Below are 18,314 nucleotides of genomic sequence, written 5' to 3'. Positions count from 1 at the left end.
TTGTATCTTCTTAATTAACTCTTTGGCAAAGTAATATTTCCAATTATTTCTATAATAAATAGAGTAAACACTTTTCATGTTGGAGGCCGAGAGTCAGCCTGGCATTAAAAAGTTTCCTGGATAATCTGCAGGGTCCATAATGCACAGGTAGGTTCTTTAGTGGATCCTTTCACTGAGCTGTTCTAAGATTATACCTGGAATTAGTTCCTGTATTAGGGAGTGAAAAAAATAAATGTCTAAAGCAGAAAGATAGATGTCACTAATTTTCCTAAGAGTATAAACTTATATAAGGATTAGCACAGCCTGGAGTGTTAAACTCTTCCACTCCAGGTTTTCTTTGAAGGAGATGGCTCTTCTGAGAAATTAGTGTAAACAAAATACAACAGCAGCAATGCAAATGTCACAAGTCCATATGAAAATGTGATTTGTGAAGAATGCAAATTAGGGTCACGCAGTCATCAGAGACATGCGGGTGCCTAGGACATGCCTGACATGGCTCTTGTACCAAGATCTGACCTTAAGGAAAATGACAAGTATCACTGTACATTCTGCAGGGGAGGCTGCAGACAGACAAAATGCTCTACAAAGGACCCTCAACAGGCAAAGGTGGGTTCCAAAAGATGGCATGGGGGTTGGGTGTGCAGCAGAGGCATCGCTCGGGAGGAGGCTGTGAAGACAGGAGCAAGCCACGCACAGATCTGTAAAGTATAAAGGGACCCTCGTTTCCTCCTGTCCCAGAAGCCTCTGGTACTAAGATTAAGAATAAGTGAACCTGTAGCAACAGGCACACTTGATTTTATCCTGAATGCAAATACGCTGGATTATTCACAGGCAGAGAGGCCTTATAAAATGCCAAGAAAAGCCAGGATCCTTGGCAGGCTGGGGCTGTTGAGCAGGCATATTTCAGCTAAGATAGGAAGGAAGGCATTTAGGTGGAAGTAAGTCGCCTCTTCTCTCTTGGCTTCTGACCAACTCTCACTTACCATATAAACCCACAGTGCAGCCACAAACCCACGCAGAGCAGACACCGGACTCCGCAGAGACACAGCGCAAGTAAGTGCGATTATTGGGTGACACACAGATTAGAAGTGACACAAGCCTCACTCTTGAGGGTCTTATTTTCATTCCTGTCATATCCTGTTTGTGATCATTTCGTGACCCCTTTTTAGCATTTAGGATCTTGTCTCACCTAGAAACCTGCTGTGTTCAGGATCACATGGAAATCGGACGGGAATTTCTAAGAGAAACCACAGGCCCAAGAGACTTACAATCCTTCGGGTTGATTTTAACATGGAAAATATAGTTACTACTGGTGGAGAAAAATCCTGTCCCACCCAGAGTTAGTGATTCTTACAGAATTCCCTCCAGTGGCTCTTCAGTAAGAAAAGCAGGACAGAATTTTAGTTCATGGTTCTTTGCATTCTTTTTTATTTTTAAGCTCAGGGATTTTATTTGTAATAAGTGCTATTATTTAAGGCTCCTGTTGTTGAGGCATCTCCAAGATGCCAAGAATCACATTCTACTGTCATTCTACTCTCAGATGTTGTAAGAAATTTCCCTTAGACCGGGAACTTGAACTCACAGCTCCAAAAGGACTTTTTAGTTAGTCCTTTTAGTTCAGCCATCATCTGAGGCAAGCATTCAAAATGACATTTATTGATTATTCATAGGAAAATGCAGATTCTAGCTTGCTAATTCAAGGTTAAAGAAGCATCCAGTGTTTGGCTGAGATCAACGCTTTGTTAAAAATTCTTTTTTTCTACAGTTTAATTCCAACCTGTATTCTTTTCCAGAACTAAATCAGAAACGCCCAGAGACACTGGGAAATAGGGGAGATCATCATTTTTCTCCATCAGCTGTTAGCTAGTAAATTGCTGTTCTCTATCAATTGTGCAAGAAGTTCTTATGTTGCTATTTTGCAGTACAGAATATCAGTGTCTATTTAAATGGAGTGTACACATTATGCTCTGTTACTATAATTCATATGAGTTTATTAAAAACTTAAAAAGGCTTAATTAAAACCTTAGTATTACAAAGTAATACTAAGATGTAGTAAAGAAGCACTATTAGCAAATTCACAAGTAATCTTTCTTTTTATTCTTCAAACTCATAAGTTATTAAATAATTATTAGGTAGGCAAAAAAAAAAAACCTGTGTCTAGAATTCCCTAAAAAATGTTTGATCTCCTGTTGTTCTATATTTTAGACTTTAAGTAACTAATATTTTGAACTGGGTTATAAAATGGCTAAAATTTAGTTCCTCATTTGTAAGTGTTTTTCTATCTATTAAAATCATTCCAACAGTTCTATATTCTTTTTTATTATCTCATGAAATCTTTATTAAAATATTTAACACTTCAATATTAGCCTCCTTTGCCAGAGAATATTTCTGACCCAGAAACTAAAAATTTTTAAAACTATTTTACTGCACTCTTACAATACACAAAGTAGATACAGATTTAGTAAAATTTATCATCTTAGTCAAATTGAATGGCTTTATGTTGATAATTTGTATTTTCTCAATATGCATGTTAAAATTGCTTGTGGAATTGAATGCTCTTATTTTGTTGTTTTTGTTGTTAATCAGCTAAAAAAAAATCATAGCATTATATAAAGTAAAAAGAGCAACAAGCCTAGGGGAAATGATAGACGTACCCAAAATAGAACTTTTCAAAAACACTGTTATTTCTCATGAAAAATATTTAATTTCTAAGATGTTTGGATTTTTTTTGTTTGTTTTTTGTTTTTTGAGGTACTGATGATTGAACCCAGGGCTTTTGCACTGAGCTACCTTCCCAGGGCCACTATACTTTCCTGGCTGGGTTCAAATTTGCTGTTCTCAGCTTCTCAGAGTTCTGGGGTTACAGGAGTGTGCCATTACCCCTGACTTTTAACAAGTTTAACATACACTAAAAATTAGGTCTCTGGTGTTTGATGGCTACATCTATGTGAGTTTAGACACACACATTTCTGTCCAGAGAAGATAACACTCATCCATGAACATGTTCTTGAGAGTTTATATAACTTTTCAAACAATTCTAAATAGGCTTTTGATTGCCATGTTGAATCAGGAAATTTATATCTTTGGACAGTAAGAAAGACAGGAATTCATTTTAGGGATAAAAAAATCTTTAAGCTCAGTTGACTTTTCCACTTCCCGTTTCTATATTGTTCCAGGGAATATATAGCACTTTATCTGCATGACATTCTAGACCCAGAATAATGATGGACAGGTCTAGAAATGAAGCTAACAGGAAGCAGGAGGTCAGCATGGAATGGGCATTGTCCCTGGCTACTCAAGTCACACTTAGTGAAACCACAGCCAAATAACCTGGACATTATTTCCATGAATGAAGTTCAGTTAGGGACTAACAATGGCTATTTTGGCCCGTAGCTTCCATTTGAGATTTAGTACCAGGATTATTGGTAGTCTTAAATTTTGAATAGAAAAAACCATCTTAAATATAAATAAGAACAGTTTTTCCTTTCATTCCTTCCCTATGTTATTTATTGTGAACAGTAAAAGAACTACCTTATCTATGAAATTGATATATATATATATATATAATACTTCTCAAAACTTTTCCATTAATTGAACATTCAGATGTATTGTGTGAAGTTATTTGTTATGTTAGCTTATGATTTTTAAGTTGCTTGTTTTACCTGCTATTATTATTTTATCTATTTTGCCTGCTACTTTTGGTAATTTTATTTGTGGCTTTTCATAGTTTTTCTCTCTTCTCCTTTTCCTGGAGATTCGCAGTTCTGATCTTAATTTCATAATGTCGATGTCCGCTCCCGGCCGGCAGGAAGGACACACGACAAAGTCTGGTAGTGGACAACCTTTTCTTTTTATTTTCCTTCTCCGTACAGCCTGCCCTGGGTTCTCCCAGCTGAAGCCTCCTCTGGTCCGCTCCCCGCGGCTCCTTTTGTGCTTCAGTCTGCCCCAAAGCCTCTACCGGTCCGCTCTCCGCGGCTCCTTTTGGGCTTTTACTTCTGGGCTTCTACCTGGCTTCTTCTTCCGCCCAGGGGTGGCACCGGTATATATACGGGTACAGTGTCCAATCATGTTAAAGTAAGCAAGGCAAGCTGATTGGCTAACATCATCAGTTGCCAGGCAGACTATATTGTTGAGCGGGTTGTTTACGCCGGTAAGCAGGAAACTAACATATTCGATGGGAGGGGTAATCTACCTCAGGCTTTGCTCTTTACCACAGGCCGCACGTCCGCCGCGCAAGGCGAGCTATCACAGACGCGGCTCCCAACATCATAACACAGAAACAGCTTTGGATTTTAGCAAACCACCCCTTTGGTGTCTTTGCTGTGTAGGAGATGCTGATCTCCTTCCCTCTGAAGGGGCGAATCCCCCTGCTGGCCCCAGCTGAGGGTCCTGCTCACTGCACTGGTTACTTTTGAGCGGAGGCTCTGTTTATCTTGCTTTTTAATCCAACTATGTATTTGGTGTTTTTTTTTTTTTTTACTTTTCTCTTTATAGTTAATTTTTATACACTACAAGCAGAATGAGTTCATAAGATAACATGATCTGGAGGAGCTCAAACAATAAAATCACCCCGAACTGGGCAATAGCCCCCACAATGGGAAAGAACCCTTCCCTGCTGTCTTGTTTCTCTTTTCTTCCATCTTTTCTTTCTGAACAGATACTACGTGCTAGGCACTGTGTGGACCCCTTACAAACAAAATTTTCATTACTAGTTTTCAAGAGAGGAAACTAAAGTTAAAAGCAGGGAACAGGGACGTGGAGACCCGAGTCAGGGGCAGGGGTGATGCTGCATCACGCACTCCTGGCTTCCTCTCTGGCCCTGAACTTTCAGCTTCCCATCACACCTGTGGGGGCGGGGATGTGTCTCACCTTCACCCTTCTAGTTCATCCTCTTGGTGAGATAAACATTTTAACAAAGAGATCATTGTAACAAAGATACAGGGATGAAAGAAATATATGGCGAATATTTAAAATTTTTAAATACTTCTCACTTCGAAAACATTTACTTGATAGTCCTTGCCACTCTGTGAAGTGGTTCTAGATGTCCTCTTTTGTGTCTTTATGAGTCATGATAAAGATAAAGTGAACGCGGTACCCAGTGCCACCCAGTGGAAAGGCCGGCTCATAAAGCCCCTGTGTGTCCTCATCCACACTATTCACCAGATTTGATGCCATACGACTTCTGGCTCTTCCAGAAAGTCCAAGTAACCATGAAAGGTAAATGTTCTGAATCAGTTCAGGATGTGGAAATAGCCACAACAGGGCAACTAAAGACATGAAAGAGAACTTCTCGAACTGCTTCAAACAAATAGCACAAATAATGGAACGCGTGTGTTCCAAGCACAGGGAGGTGGATTTTGAAGGAGATTAATGGAATTGTGCCTTTTACCGTAATACTGTTTGTATTTTAAAGAGAATAAAATCAAACAAAATAAAACTAATCAAAACAAAACAGTGAAAGTGATACAGGTCTTCAAAACAAGACAACAGGAAATCAACAATGGCTACCATAGTGCCTCTTGTTATCTTCAAAATAGCTGCCATAACTATCAGACATAATAAAACCAAGCAAAATAGAACAGAACAAAACCAATCATAACAAAACAATGAAAGCAATACAGGACTTCACAACAAGACAATAGGAAAGCAACAATGGCTACCATAATATACCTTGTTATCTTTGAAATAGCTGCCAGTGCCACTATTATAGTAATATAATATAATAATATATAATATCAAACAAGAAAAAACAATGAAAACAATGCAGGACTTTAAAACAAGATAGTAGGGCATTAACAATAGCTACCACCTTCAGAAAGAAACTCCCCATTGTTACTATATTGTACACTGTCATACTATAAATAGATGCTCAGGCTACTGGGTTTAGGCTTGCAAAATCAATCAAATACAGGAGCATTAAGTTTTTGGTTTTTTTTAACCTCAGTTGCTGTCATCTCGGCCTGTGTTTCTCCTGATCAGCTGCTGCTTACCATTGGAGGGCCTCAGCTCTTCTTGTCTCCCAGCCAGCAGGCTGGCTGGCTCACAGGAAAGAGTCACTTCTTATTTCTCTTCCCTGACCACATGGCTGCCTCTTCCTCACAGGAAAGGGTTGGCTTCTCATTTCTTCTCCCTTCGCACAGTGGCTACTGGCTCACAGGAAGGGGTCAGCTTCTTTGGTTCTCTACTAGTCCACACCTGCCACTAGCTTACATTTTAAAAAATTTAAATATTTGCCATTTTTAAGGCACACTTTATATTGCTAAATGTAGTAAGACGGAAAAAAATAGTCTTCTAGGTAGCATCCTGTATACTTTTCATTGGCTTTATTGTGAATTTTCCTATCAGTTTTTACTGGCCAAAGAAATATTTACTTGAGATTCCTTCTGGTTTATTTGATTTTTTGTTTATTTTATGACACTGGATATTGAACCCAGGGCCCCTACCCTGAGCTACATTCCACCTCTTTATAACAATATTTTTGAAATTTTAAAACAGGATCTCACTGCATTGTCCAAGCTGAAGCCTGACCCTTGAGCCTCCTGCCTCAGCCGCCGGAGCCCCTGGGATTACAGAGTGTATGCTCTCCTGTTATAATTTTATACATAAACCTTATAAAATCTAGAAAAGATCTTAAGAATCCATACTATTTCCAATTGTGTTGATCTTTACCTATTTTTCATGTTATAAAAATGTGCACATATGACCTGAAAATATATTTTCCACTGAGATAAAGTCCTGGTTTCTTGATTTATATAGTTAAAAGTTCCTTGTTTCTTTGTTTCTTTTTGGTACTGGCAATCAAACTCATGACCTTATGCTTGTTAGGCAAAAGCTGTGCTGCTGATCTGTATCCCCAGCCCTCTAGAGTTAAAATTTCTAAACTTGAAGTTAAGAAACCAGAGTTTTGATGAGTAGCAATTATAACTATGCAAATAACTACAGGAATGCAATGCACAAGTTGTACAACTTCATTGATGAATCATAACATTGAAAGAATGTTCTGGAGGGAAAGATAAGCATTCATCACACATTTTTGAGACTCTGCTGTATCTTTAGATTTAAAGTTATGCTTTCAGAAAAGTATAGATAGCCATCGGTCGATGCTGAGAAGTCTTCTTTACTTGAGTGAAATACACTGTAAAATGGCATAACTTGGCAAATTAAAGACTTTTTTGTTTTGTGCAGAATTCAAACAGCAGACACTAATGTTAACGTACTATTGGATTGAATGAGAAAGGGCTTTTTACTTTTTAATGCTGATCATAACAAACACACGCATCATTTTTATTTAGCATTGTGTGCTTTCATAGCTCTCTCCCTATTTATTCCTAAATCTAAATTCAGCATTTCTAAGCAGCTGGGCATCACCCCAATGATCTAATGGGCCGTGTGTGTAGTTCTCCCTGTTTGAACTCATATATATTTCTCCCACTCCCAAGAAGTTAGGGCTTGTCTTGAAATTGTCCTTAGTTTACTCAGTTCTCTTCAGATACCATCTCCCCGTGGGTGAGTGGTGTGCCCCATCTTCCTGGGTGGATACTGACTGGGTGGGACACAAGACGACTGAAGAGCTTTTGTTTCAAACAAGAATCTAAACTGACCCCTGGGCACCTGGAAGAGGTGAGCATCAGAGACAGGGATTTGTGGAGAACTGTGCGTGGCTTTCCCTGAGGCCCCAGAGGGTCCAGACAGGCAAGCAGCCAGCCAGGTGCAGACACCCTGCCTGAGAGCAGCTGCAGTGGACAGGCCTGGATCTGCACTGGGCAGTCTAGACTGTGACAGTTTGTGTTTGACATTTGTATGAGATGCGAGTCCACATAGAACTTTGTCTTAAAGTATGAGCTCAATTTGTTGTTATATCAAATGTTCTATTAATATCATTCAGAAATTTCCTTAGTAGAGAATATACTATGTTAACTCACCATTTTAAATAATTGTGATGTTTTTAATCTTTACTGCAATTATTAGTGTGTTGTATTCACACTATTTATTCTTAACTATAGTACAAGAGTTTAAAGTTACCATCAATGCTAATATTAGTAAGTGTTTCGCATTATGTTAAACATACTTTTACATATCACCCATCTCCAACACTACATCAGTGTCCTTTTAAAAGTGGGCTTTGAGGCCAGGTACGGTGGTACATGCTTGCAATCTGAACACTTGGGGAGGCTGAGGCAGGAGGATTGCTGCAAGCTCAAGGCCGGACTGGGCTACAAAGTGAGTACAAGAGCAGCCTGAATAAGACCCTGTTTTAAAAAGACCACACGCACACACACACACACACACACACACACACACACACACACACACATACACCCACATACAGACTCAGGTTTGAAATTCAGAGGGTTTCTGTAAACTCATCCAAAGACTCACAGAAACTAAGTGCAAGAATTGAATGTAAGAAAAAAATGTTTCTTTCTCAGTTGTCTGACCATCATAAAATTGTACATATTCTACATCACTGCTCAAACTCATTTACTTTACAAACAGTGGAAACGAGATGTAGAAATCACAAAGCCATGACGCACTTTAGCCCATACTGACGAGCTGTGATGGTGGACTTGCAAAAGGGAGGCGTTGGCCTTCTTCCAGGAGGGGCAGAGGCCTGTGCTCAACCCTGCCCAGTTCTGCACATTCCCAGAAAAGGAAATGTTTGCATGGTGCAAGCAACCTGGGAAGCCCAGAGCCCCGCAGTGTGGGGCAGTAGGAGAACAGGGAGGGCCAGGCAGGCAGGTGAGCCACCTCCTCACATGGACCCTGCCCTGACGGGTGGTGTCACCCAGCCAGCCTCACAACTGAGCTCTGCCACCAAGTAAATAATATGCCCAAAGGACACAAATATCTTAAGATGCAAAGGTTTTCTCTCTACATTCTGAGATAGCATCTGACTCTGAATATGTTTATAAGCAAAATTTGAATTTGGTTGTTTCACTGGAATATTTCAGTTGATAGGGAAAGTGGGAGGTGCGGGAGAGAGAAAGGATCTAATTTCCATCAAGTCTTCTCAGGTTTTAAATAGTCACCTATAATTTTCATTTTGGAGTATCTTCTAATATTTTTGATTGTTTCAAAAGATGGGATAAAGCTTTTAAAAAATCCTGCCAACAATACTAATGCATGCATAGAGGACTGTTGCAACACTCCCTGCCTTTGTCTCTTTCCAGGGCAGTGCCATGCCAGACTACAAACTGATTTATTTCAATATGAGAGGGAGAGCAGAAATTATTCGTTACTTATTTGCCTATTTGGACATAAAGTATGAAGATCACAGGATAGAACAAGCTGACTGGCCTGAAATCAAATCAAGTAAGTAGCATAAATTCTAGTTTGTAAATGTGTATGGAAAATAACCTCCCAGAGCCGTTTGCCTTTCCCATGGCAAATGAAAAAGAAAAGTAAAGATTTCCCAACCTTACCAAGTTTTTCCAGTCTGAGTAGCTTGAGATTGAGAAGCAGCAGTCCAAGCAAACTAAATAAATGCCATGTGACTCAGTAGATTTTCTCTTACAGGTCAAAACACAAACTTCACAGAAAAATAATGTAAAAATAAACCAATATTCACTTACAAGAGCTGCAATAAATAGGGGATGTATTATTGTTTCTATTTTAGAGTTGCAGCAAAATGCACAAGAGTTGGGTCATTTTTCCAGTTGCATGACTGTGGCAAGTAGAGTTGAGTTTCAAACCAGATTCATTTAATACTGTGGCCCAAATTATTTATATTAGACAGTGATAATAATATTAGTAGTGTATATAATAACTGGAAGATTGACAATACGTTGCCACTTGCCTTTTGGAAACAGGAGTTCCTGATAAATCATTGCCTTTATAACCACTTTTCTTACCAGAAATCTCTCCTCTGGAGGAAAACATGATCTTATTCTTATTGTTATGAAACACTGACAGCCAAATGTTTCTTCTGATATCAGGGTTCACAGGTAGGATTTTATGACATGGACTCATAATATGGAACATTCATTTCGTCCAGTAATTAGACCAAATGGATAGCAAATTCCTTTTAGTTTTTAAATTCAGCCTTTATAATTTTAGTATTCCTTTGAGGACCTCAGACTATATTTTACTTAGATTTGTATCTTAGTTACTTTTCTCTTGTGGCTGAGATAAAATATCCAACACCCAAAGTTAAGGAAGGAAAGATTTATTTAGCTCACAGTTTGTAGAGGTTTCTGTCCATAATCGACTGGCTCTAATGCTGTTGGCACATGCAGAAGAGAATCAGTTCTTGGCAGCAGAAAACAGCAAAAGAAGGCCAGGGAAGGGAGAGACAAGCCTCTTTCTGCTCCTTTTTATCTTATCCAGACTGCTGGCATTAGGGCAGTGAGCCGATCCAGCAATCACCTGCACTTAATTCCAGCACCCTTAATCCTAGCATTGCACTATGAATAAATTACACACTCTAGATTCATCTATCTCTGAAGAAAAAAAACCCCTTATGACCACATGAGGCTGTGAGACCTCTAAACGCAAACCATAACAGCTTGTTGTTATGTTATTGAAAATTGGACTGTCTGCATTTTCTTAATATTTTTCAGATATTCAGAGATTCTTAGAATTGAAAGGGATCTTAAAGTTCAGAATAGTTAAGGTACAGTTTAAAATGCTTTAATAAGCAGAGCCTCAACATAAAATTGTCTTAAAGAGTTTAGCAATTTCTTGAAACTTGGCATGAAACTTCAACTTGGCATTAACTATGCTGCTCCATGAAGTTGTCAGAGATTAGGCTGCTCCTTTCTTGTTGATCTGCCATTGGAGTTATTTATTCAGGGCAAGATAGTTGGCTCTTCTGCTGCATTCCAGCTTGTGGGATGTCAAAAAAGCAGGGCACACGCTTTTCTTTTGCTATCAGGACTAGAAATCTTCAAGCCACGTTACTTTAGCAGAAACTTGGTCACACAGTCCATACTGCAGTGACAGCTGGGAAAGGTTGACTTCATTGTAGGTATCTATTTGCTCGATAAAAATTCAGGGTTTTATTACTTTGAAAAGCTGTTCCTATTACAAATGTTATTTGGCATAATCTGTTTCCTATCCTGTTTAACCGAGCTCACTAGTATTTGAAACTCTCTAGGTCTAGGATATCCCCTTTGTTAGAACCCAGAACTAAAGCCCAAGTGTTCCATCATTGAACATTTCTATTAAACAGTTCTCCTTGGCTGACCCTTGTAGATTGTGCACATATATTTACATTTTTTCCTTTAATAATATTCAAGTACTTATTATTAAAAGGCAAAGACTCATGCAGACAAAGAAACCAAGCTAACACAAAATTGTGGAATCTAGAAAGCAGGTCAAAGAAAGACAAGGTGAGCAAGCCAATTGTGATGGCTGATTGTGTCAACGCAAGTGAGAGAAACTCAACTACATTGGCTCAGCAATTCCACACCATAGTGTCAAGGCCCACCCTCAGGCAGTTTGAGGTCTGATGGTTTAAAGGGGAAATGAGAAAAAATAGATCTGCTTCTGTTTCTTTGGAGGAGCTCCAGTCTTACCCACACCTTGGATGCTACTCCCTGTCTTCCAGTGCAGACTCTAATGCAGATCTTTGAGCCTTTGTGCTGTTCAGCTTTCCATTGCAGTCTCCCTGGGCTCCTGCTAAGGACTTGCCTGGGGCAATGCAGTGAGCTCCAGATCTTTGATTGAATCCTGCAGTCTCCAATGTGCAGACAGATACTCTGCACACTTCTCCCATCCAGCTCTGTGGGTGGCCATTGTGAGCCAATCTTGTAAATTCTTATAAACTTGTATATCTTCTGCTATATCTGTTTCTCTAGTAAATATTGATTAATACACTTGTTAATCTCAATTATAAGCTTGGAGGAGAAGACTCTGAATGCAGAGCTGAGAGGATCTAAATCAAGAAGAATATAATGAAGCACTGGGACCACTGGATTTTGTCTCTTTCCTGCATAAACACAGAGGGGATGAATCCAAAGATTTTGGGACAGCTGACATGGTGGAGATGTTAGAATAAAGATGAGATTCAGTGGACTGGAGACGTAGCTCAGTAACTGAACATCTGCCTAGCATATGCAAGGCTGTGGGTTCCATTCCCAGCACTGCAAAAATAAAATAGGAATGGGATTTAGGGGAAGTCTACCAACTAAATGGTGAAATGCATACCTCTTTTCCTTGTCCTAAAACTACACTATTGTGAACAGCCTAATAACCATTAGGCAAAAACTGAAGGAATTCTTCCTGGGGAAACTGACCAACCCAAAAGAAATGTCCCGTAGTTACCGAACCAGTGAGGGAGGCTGTAACTCAATGAAATGGCCCATTTTTCTGTTGCAAGCCCTTCCCATACACTGAGCATCCAATAGGCGTTCATCATTTTGCCTCTTAAACAAGAATGTCAAAACCAAACCAACAAATATTTGAGAAGAATTTCCAGTATGAAACAAACCTAAACAAAAAAGCAGGAGAAAAAAAGCACTTTGAAGAAACTAAGATGAGTTAATGAAAAAAAATCTTGGAAAGTATTATAAAATTCTCAGAGAGAAAAGAAGATAATCTATATATGAAACAAGAACAAGATGCCATAAAAAGGGATGTACACAAGCACTTTTTTTTGAAAAATTAAAAATATGATACAAATAAAAATAGGTAAAGTGATGAAAATAAGGAAAAAAATAGGAAAATAAAACAAGAAAGATACTTAAAATCAAGAATCAATCAGTTTGGGAGGTTCAATTTCCAAATCAAATTCTAGGAATAGGAAACACAAAATGGAAGAAAAACAAACTTAAAAAGAATCTTTCTTATACAGCATTGCAGTCTGAAGCTGGGGATCTGAAGCTTGCAATCTGAAGCTGTACTTCAGCGGTAGAGTGCTTCACCAGCATGCACTGGGCTCTGGGTTTTTGATTGCTAGCATTGAAAAGAGGTTAAACCTGTCACGTTATGACTTTCATATATTGGTTTTAAGGTGTCATTTCCATTAATGTAGAGCAGATTATTCCTTCTTCTATATCTAAATGTTTGAGGAAATTGAATTCCTTAAGCATATTAGGGGAAAAGACACTGCAGAGTGGTCAGGACAATAAAAGTGTTCTGAATGAAAATAAAGATCTTTGGATAGGAGTGACAGCACACACCTGTAATCCCGTCATTTGGGAGGTTGCAGTAGGAGGATTGCTGTGAATTTGAGGTCAGCCTGCGCTGCACAGTGAGTTCAAGCCCACCCTGAACTGCACAGTGAAAACTTGACTCAAAGAAAAAAAAAAAAAGGAGAAGGAGAAGGAGAAGAAGGAGGAGGAGGAGGAGGAGAAAGAAGAGGAGGTATAGGGGAAGGAGAAAGAAGAAGAAGAAGAGGAAGAAGAAGAAGAAGAAGAAGAAGAAGAAGAAGAAAAGAAGAATAAAAAGAAGAAGAAGAAGAAAAAGAAGAAGAAGAAGAAAAAGAAGAAGAAGACGACGACAAGATCTTTGTCTCAGCACTTCGGAGGCTGAGACAGGGGGATCATTGCAAGTTTGAGACCAGTCTGGGCTACAAAGTGAGCCCAAGTCCAGGCTGAACTGCATAGGAAAACCTGCCTCAAAAAGACCAAAAGAAAAGAAAAAAAAAAAAAAGAGGAAAGGAAAGATCTTTGACAGAATTCAGAATTGGGTGCCATGCATCTGTGCTTCTACTTAGATAACAGCTTTTGGAACTTCCTGTTTTGATCATGATTACAAATTTCAGGCCAGCCTTCCCACACTGATTCTACTTCATGATTTAGATACTATGTCCCGTGGACTGAGATCTGCAATCACATCCGGATTCAAGAGAGAACTCTTCTTTCTCAGGAGTGTCATTTGTATTCCCTGGCTTGTTCTCCTTAGCATCTGAGGAGGTGTTTTCTGAAGACGCTCTTGCTGCCTGCCATCTCCATGTCATGTGTGGTGCCTGTGGAAAGCAGGATGTCCCAGCACAGAACAGGACCATCATCTTGCTGTTGGTTAGGGCTCTCTGGAGGAACAGAGCCAGTCTAATGTGCATATAACTATAAAAGAGGGGATTTCCTCTATTGACTTATGCGATCAGAGCCTGGGCCCACAATGGCTGTCTGTAAGCTGAAGCGCCAGAGAAACCAGGGGCCATTCAATCCGAGAAGCTTGCAGCCTCAGAATGTGAGGGAACAAGGAGGCAGCCCTAGCTACAGGCTGAAGGCCTGGACCCCCGGGAGTCACCACTAGAAATCCACATTCAGTGCTGAAGAATCAAGAGTTTGATATTCTTAGGTAATGGCAGCACAGAAAGCATAGTGGCTCAGGAACCAAGCTTGCATGGAAGCGCATGCTCCTCCCTTCCTTCAGATTTCCATACTGTTCAGGTTCCCAGGCTTTAGATGGTGCCACCCACATTTGTGGCAGGTAGCCTTCTTCTGCTGCTGGTCTTGTGCCAGCCATTTCTGGAAACTCCCTCATGGACACACCCAGAGCTTTGCCTTCCTGAGTGACCAAGTGATGACTAGGTATAGCCCTCACAACCCCTGGGGCTAGTCAAGACATTCTTCTGAGGCATTTACCAGGATCACGTTAGTTGTTTTGGCCTGCCTATCATGCTATGGTCTTAGATTTAGTGTCACTGAATTCCTTGAAGCTTTCTGACAGATGTTCCTGTTAAGTGATACCTCCAACAATGCTGGAACTATTACTATTTTTTTCTGGAACCAAATGAAGTACTTAGCATTTGTCATCTTATATTTCTTCTTGTTGAATTTAGATGATGTTCCATCTGTTGGCAGATTTTCCAAGGTTGGAGCAAGCACTTCTCCTGGCTGAGAGCAGACCATCTCACAAGAAGGCACATTCCACAGACAATTACTTAATATTAACAAATCTAGTCTTCACTCTGAGTCAAAATCTGCCATTTTTCCTCATTTATCTTTTGTTTCCAGTTCTGCTTTTTAGAGCTGGTAAGAATAAGTGAAATTTTTCTTCTGTTTAATGGCTCTGCCAAATTTGAAGATAGATATCAGTTTTCACTTAGTTCGTTCTGTTTCCTGCTGGTGAAATGTGTCAAGATTCTGCAACTAATTTTCCTAAAATGCGGTTTCCAGGCCCCTCTCCATTTCAGATACTGTTTTCTAGGCTTGATTTTTATCTTTCTCAATATATTGCTCTGAAATCCATTCTAACTGACCTCAGTTTGAATCTTTCCCTACCAGATGTGAGGCTGGATAGTTTACATAAAGTCTTTTAACATTATTTCCCATAAAATAAAATGATGGTTAATACCTACTTATTACAATTATAAGTATTAAAAGAACTAATAGGCATTTAGAATATTTAGTTCTAACCCTAGCATAAAGGAACCTCCCCAACAGAGTAAAGCAGACTAATATCCTCTTGTTTATGTACTTTTCTTCAAATCTGGCATCCCAGTTTCTGTCAGCTTTATTTGGAACTGTTTTACTCCGTACAGTATCTCAGCCATCTACAGTTATAATCATGCTCATTAGGTAGTAGTCAGAGATATTTTTGTTATGTGTGGTGACATGCCTATGATCCTAGCTACCTGGGAGGCTGAGGCAGGAGGACTGAAAGTTCAAGGCCAGCCTAGACAATTTCATGATTTAGTGACACTTTATCTCAAAATATAACACAAAAGGGGCTGTGGTTGTGGCTCAGTGATAGTATTAGCAGAAAATGTATAAAGCCTTTGATTCAATCCCCAGTAATGCCAATTTTTAAAATTCCTGACATGAACTATCATTCATCTTATATTTAGTCAGTATGCAAGCAAAAGATTTAAATGCCACACACAAAATTGGTAACAGCACTTAGGTGAGGGTCCTGAATGGTACTTTATTCTTTTCCTTCTTTCCTAAATAATTTCCATTTGGGAAAAGTTTGGTCAATACACTCATCAGAATTAAGAAGTCATTAGAATGATAGTGTTTCACTGATTTTGAAAGATTTTAAAAAAACACTGTTAAGTGGGAAAAAGTAGTTTACAAAATGTTACACAGCTTATGATTTATTTTTTAAAAATATATATGGAAAAATCTATTAAATGGTTATTACTATGTGGTAGAATTATTTTCAACTTATACTTTTTTCTATAATACATGTAAATTGTTTTGTGACAAGAATATAATAGGCTTAGATAAAAAAATAAAGTGGGATTTGCTGAGAAACTATAAATATTGTATATGTTATGAATCTCATATAGAAAAGTTTTTGCAATTTTATTGTATGCTTCAAAAAATCCATCAAATAAGACTTTTGCTAAATTTTGTTTTATCATAACTCATGTAAATTAAACACATAATGGATGTGTCATGCTTTTGAGGCCACAAAATTAATGATGATTTAAAATACAGGTTTTGTTTTAAAAGTTGAGTGATGTCTGAAACAATATGTGATGTAAAATATAGTATCACTATAAGCACGAATGTTAGAACCAGTCTTGCCATTGACTTTAATCCAGTTTTCCAAAATCATTCTTATTTATTTATTTTTTAAATTTTAGTACTGGGAATCGAACTCAGGACCTTGTGCTTGCCGAGCAGGTACTTTGCTAATATGAGTATCCTAAGTTACCGGAGAAAGGTAACCAAGCACTGTGCCTTCTAAATCTCTTTTAACTTATAAAATATAAATGTTTCATTTGAGGTTGTCAAATGTCCCTTTTATAGAATACATTTTTAAGAATTCCATGATTTTCACAGTCATTATTTACAACCATCATTGTTTCCACAATTTTCTGTAAAAATGGATGCATCATTACGTTAGGAGGCTGATTCCCTGCTCTTATTTGAAGCTCTTCCATTTGGCAAAATTCCCATTTTGGAAGTGGATGGACTTATCCTTCACCAAAGCTTGGCAATAGCAAGATACTTGACCAGAAACACAGGTAATATGTTTATTGTGGTTAATATGTGATAACTGAAAAAAGAATATCTGCATATTCAATGTTAATTAAATTAATTGTTATTGAATGCAATAGCACAAATAAGTATGAAATTAAATACTAGAGCACTGTATTTTATCAACTTTCCGACTATGAGACACAATACTCACAACTAAAAAAAAGATTAAATTTAGCTCACTGTTTCAGAAGAGTGAGTCCATGGTTGGCAGACTCCAACAGAAACATCGTGGTGGCAGGACATGGTCAGTAAAACTGCATAGTTCATGGGAGCCAGGAAGCAGATCAAACGACAGTGCCAGACAGGAACAAGCAAGGGACCAGATGCAGTGACTCACCCAGAAACATGCAGGAATGTACTTTAGCAATCTGCCAGGTGCTTCTTAAGCCAATGAATTTGACATATTGATGGTATCAAGCAGTATAAATGTACCATCTATATCACCGTAACTTTTCATGTATCCCTAGAACAATTAGATAATTCTGTTTTATACTGTAACCTGTTCTTCCTGATCCATACCTCTTTGCTTCCTATGTCTGAGCTCTTTTTGGAATATAGTTGAAAATTTTAACAGGTATTTCTCACCCTAACATTTTGCTAATATGAGTATTCTAAGTTATTGGAGAAAGTTAATCAGCCAGAAATACATGTGATACATGAAGGTTAAATTTTCTTAGATTATTAAAATCACGTACCTGAGACTTTCAGGAAGATGACAGTATGGTGACCAGCAGAGAAATTGCTTCTCTGATATTTGGAATCCAGATGCTGGAATATAGCAACATGAGGAAGAGAACGAGGAGGGAAGTGCATCTCTGGGACGCAGTAAGGACCGGAAGCCAGAATTAGAGCCAAGGGGTGAGAGAAGAGAGGGGTCATAATGAGGAGCGAAAGGGCAGGCAGAGCTTTCTCCCTGAGGCCAGATACCACATGGAAGGGATGGCTGGAACCTGTGAAGGCACAGTGACTACTGGCAACCCCAGAGGCCTTCACAGAAAAATTCACCAGTGGAACAGAGCAATGGATACTGTGGACTGCAGTGGCTGGTGAGTTATTCAAGTTCAGATGCCCCCACGAGAGGGTGACTGGCCAGGTGCCATACTGGAAAATGGCTGACTGGAGTCAGAACTCAGAGCAGCTGTGGGCTGGTGCTTCTAGTGGCTCCAAGTGTCAAAATGAAGTGCCCGAGAGTTCAAGCCAGCAAGAGATCCAGACAGGAATCACTCGGGGTGCAATGGGCAGAAAAACCAGGGTCCTAGTCTCACAGACAAAAACCAGAAGCAGCCTGAACTTCAGCAGAACTAAAGGCCCAGGTCTCCTGGGATTATCTGTCACCACCATACTTCTGCTGGCTTGCTGGAATCAGTCGACACAGATCTGGGCCCTGTCTGCCCGTCTGTCAGCCAATGACAGCAGACACACATCTTGAAGTAC

The 18,314-nt window shown here is 39.1% G+C and overlaps 1 protein-coding gene across 2 annotated transcripts in view; it reads left to right on the top strand.

The window, feature by feature from the left end:
- Positions 1-849: 849 nt before the first annotated feature.
- Positions 850-18,314, top strand: part of Hpgds (hematopoietic prostaglandin D synthase) — a 38,120-nt gene continuing 20,655 nt past the window's right edge. The window contains exons 1-3 of one of the 2 annotated variants that reach the window (XM_013154996.3): positions 850-1,053; positions 9,171-9,312; positions 16,772-16,864. In XM_013154996.3, coding sequence (XP_013010450.1) covers positions 9,180-9,312; positions 16,772-16,864 — 226 coding nt within the window. In that variant the 5' untranslated portion in view covers positions 850-1,053; positions 9,171-9,179. The remainder of the gene's footprint in view (positions 1,054-9,170; positions 9,313-16,771; positions 16,865-18,314) is intronic. The other variant, XM_023566024.2, reaches the window with a different exon arrangement.

The sequence above is a fragment of the Cavia porcellus genome, unplaced genomic scaffold (genome assembly GCF_034190915.1).
Source record: "Cavia porcellus strain 051 isolate PalLab524CR breed Dunkin Hartley unplaced genomic scaffold, mCavPor4.1 scaffold_4, whole genome shotgun sequence".
In the NCBI taxonomy this organism is placed as follows: Eukaryota; Metazoa; Chordata; class Mammalia; order Rodentia; family Caviidae; genus Cavia; species Cavia porcellus.
Note: the sequence above shows the minus strand (reverse complement) of the source record. Positions and strands in the feature narration are given on the sequence as shown.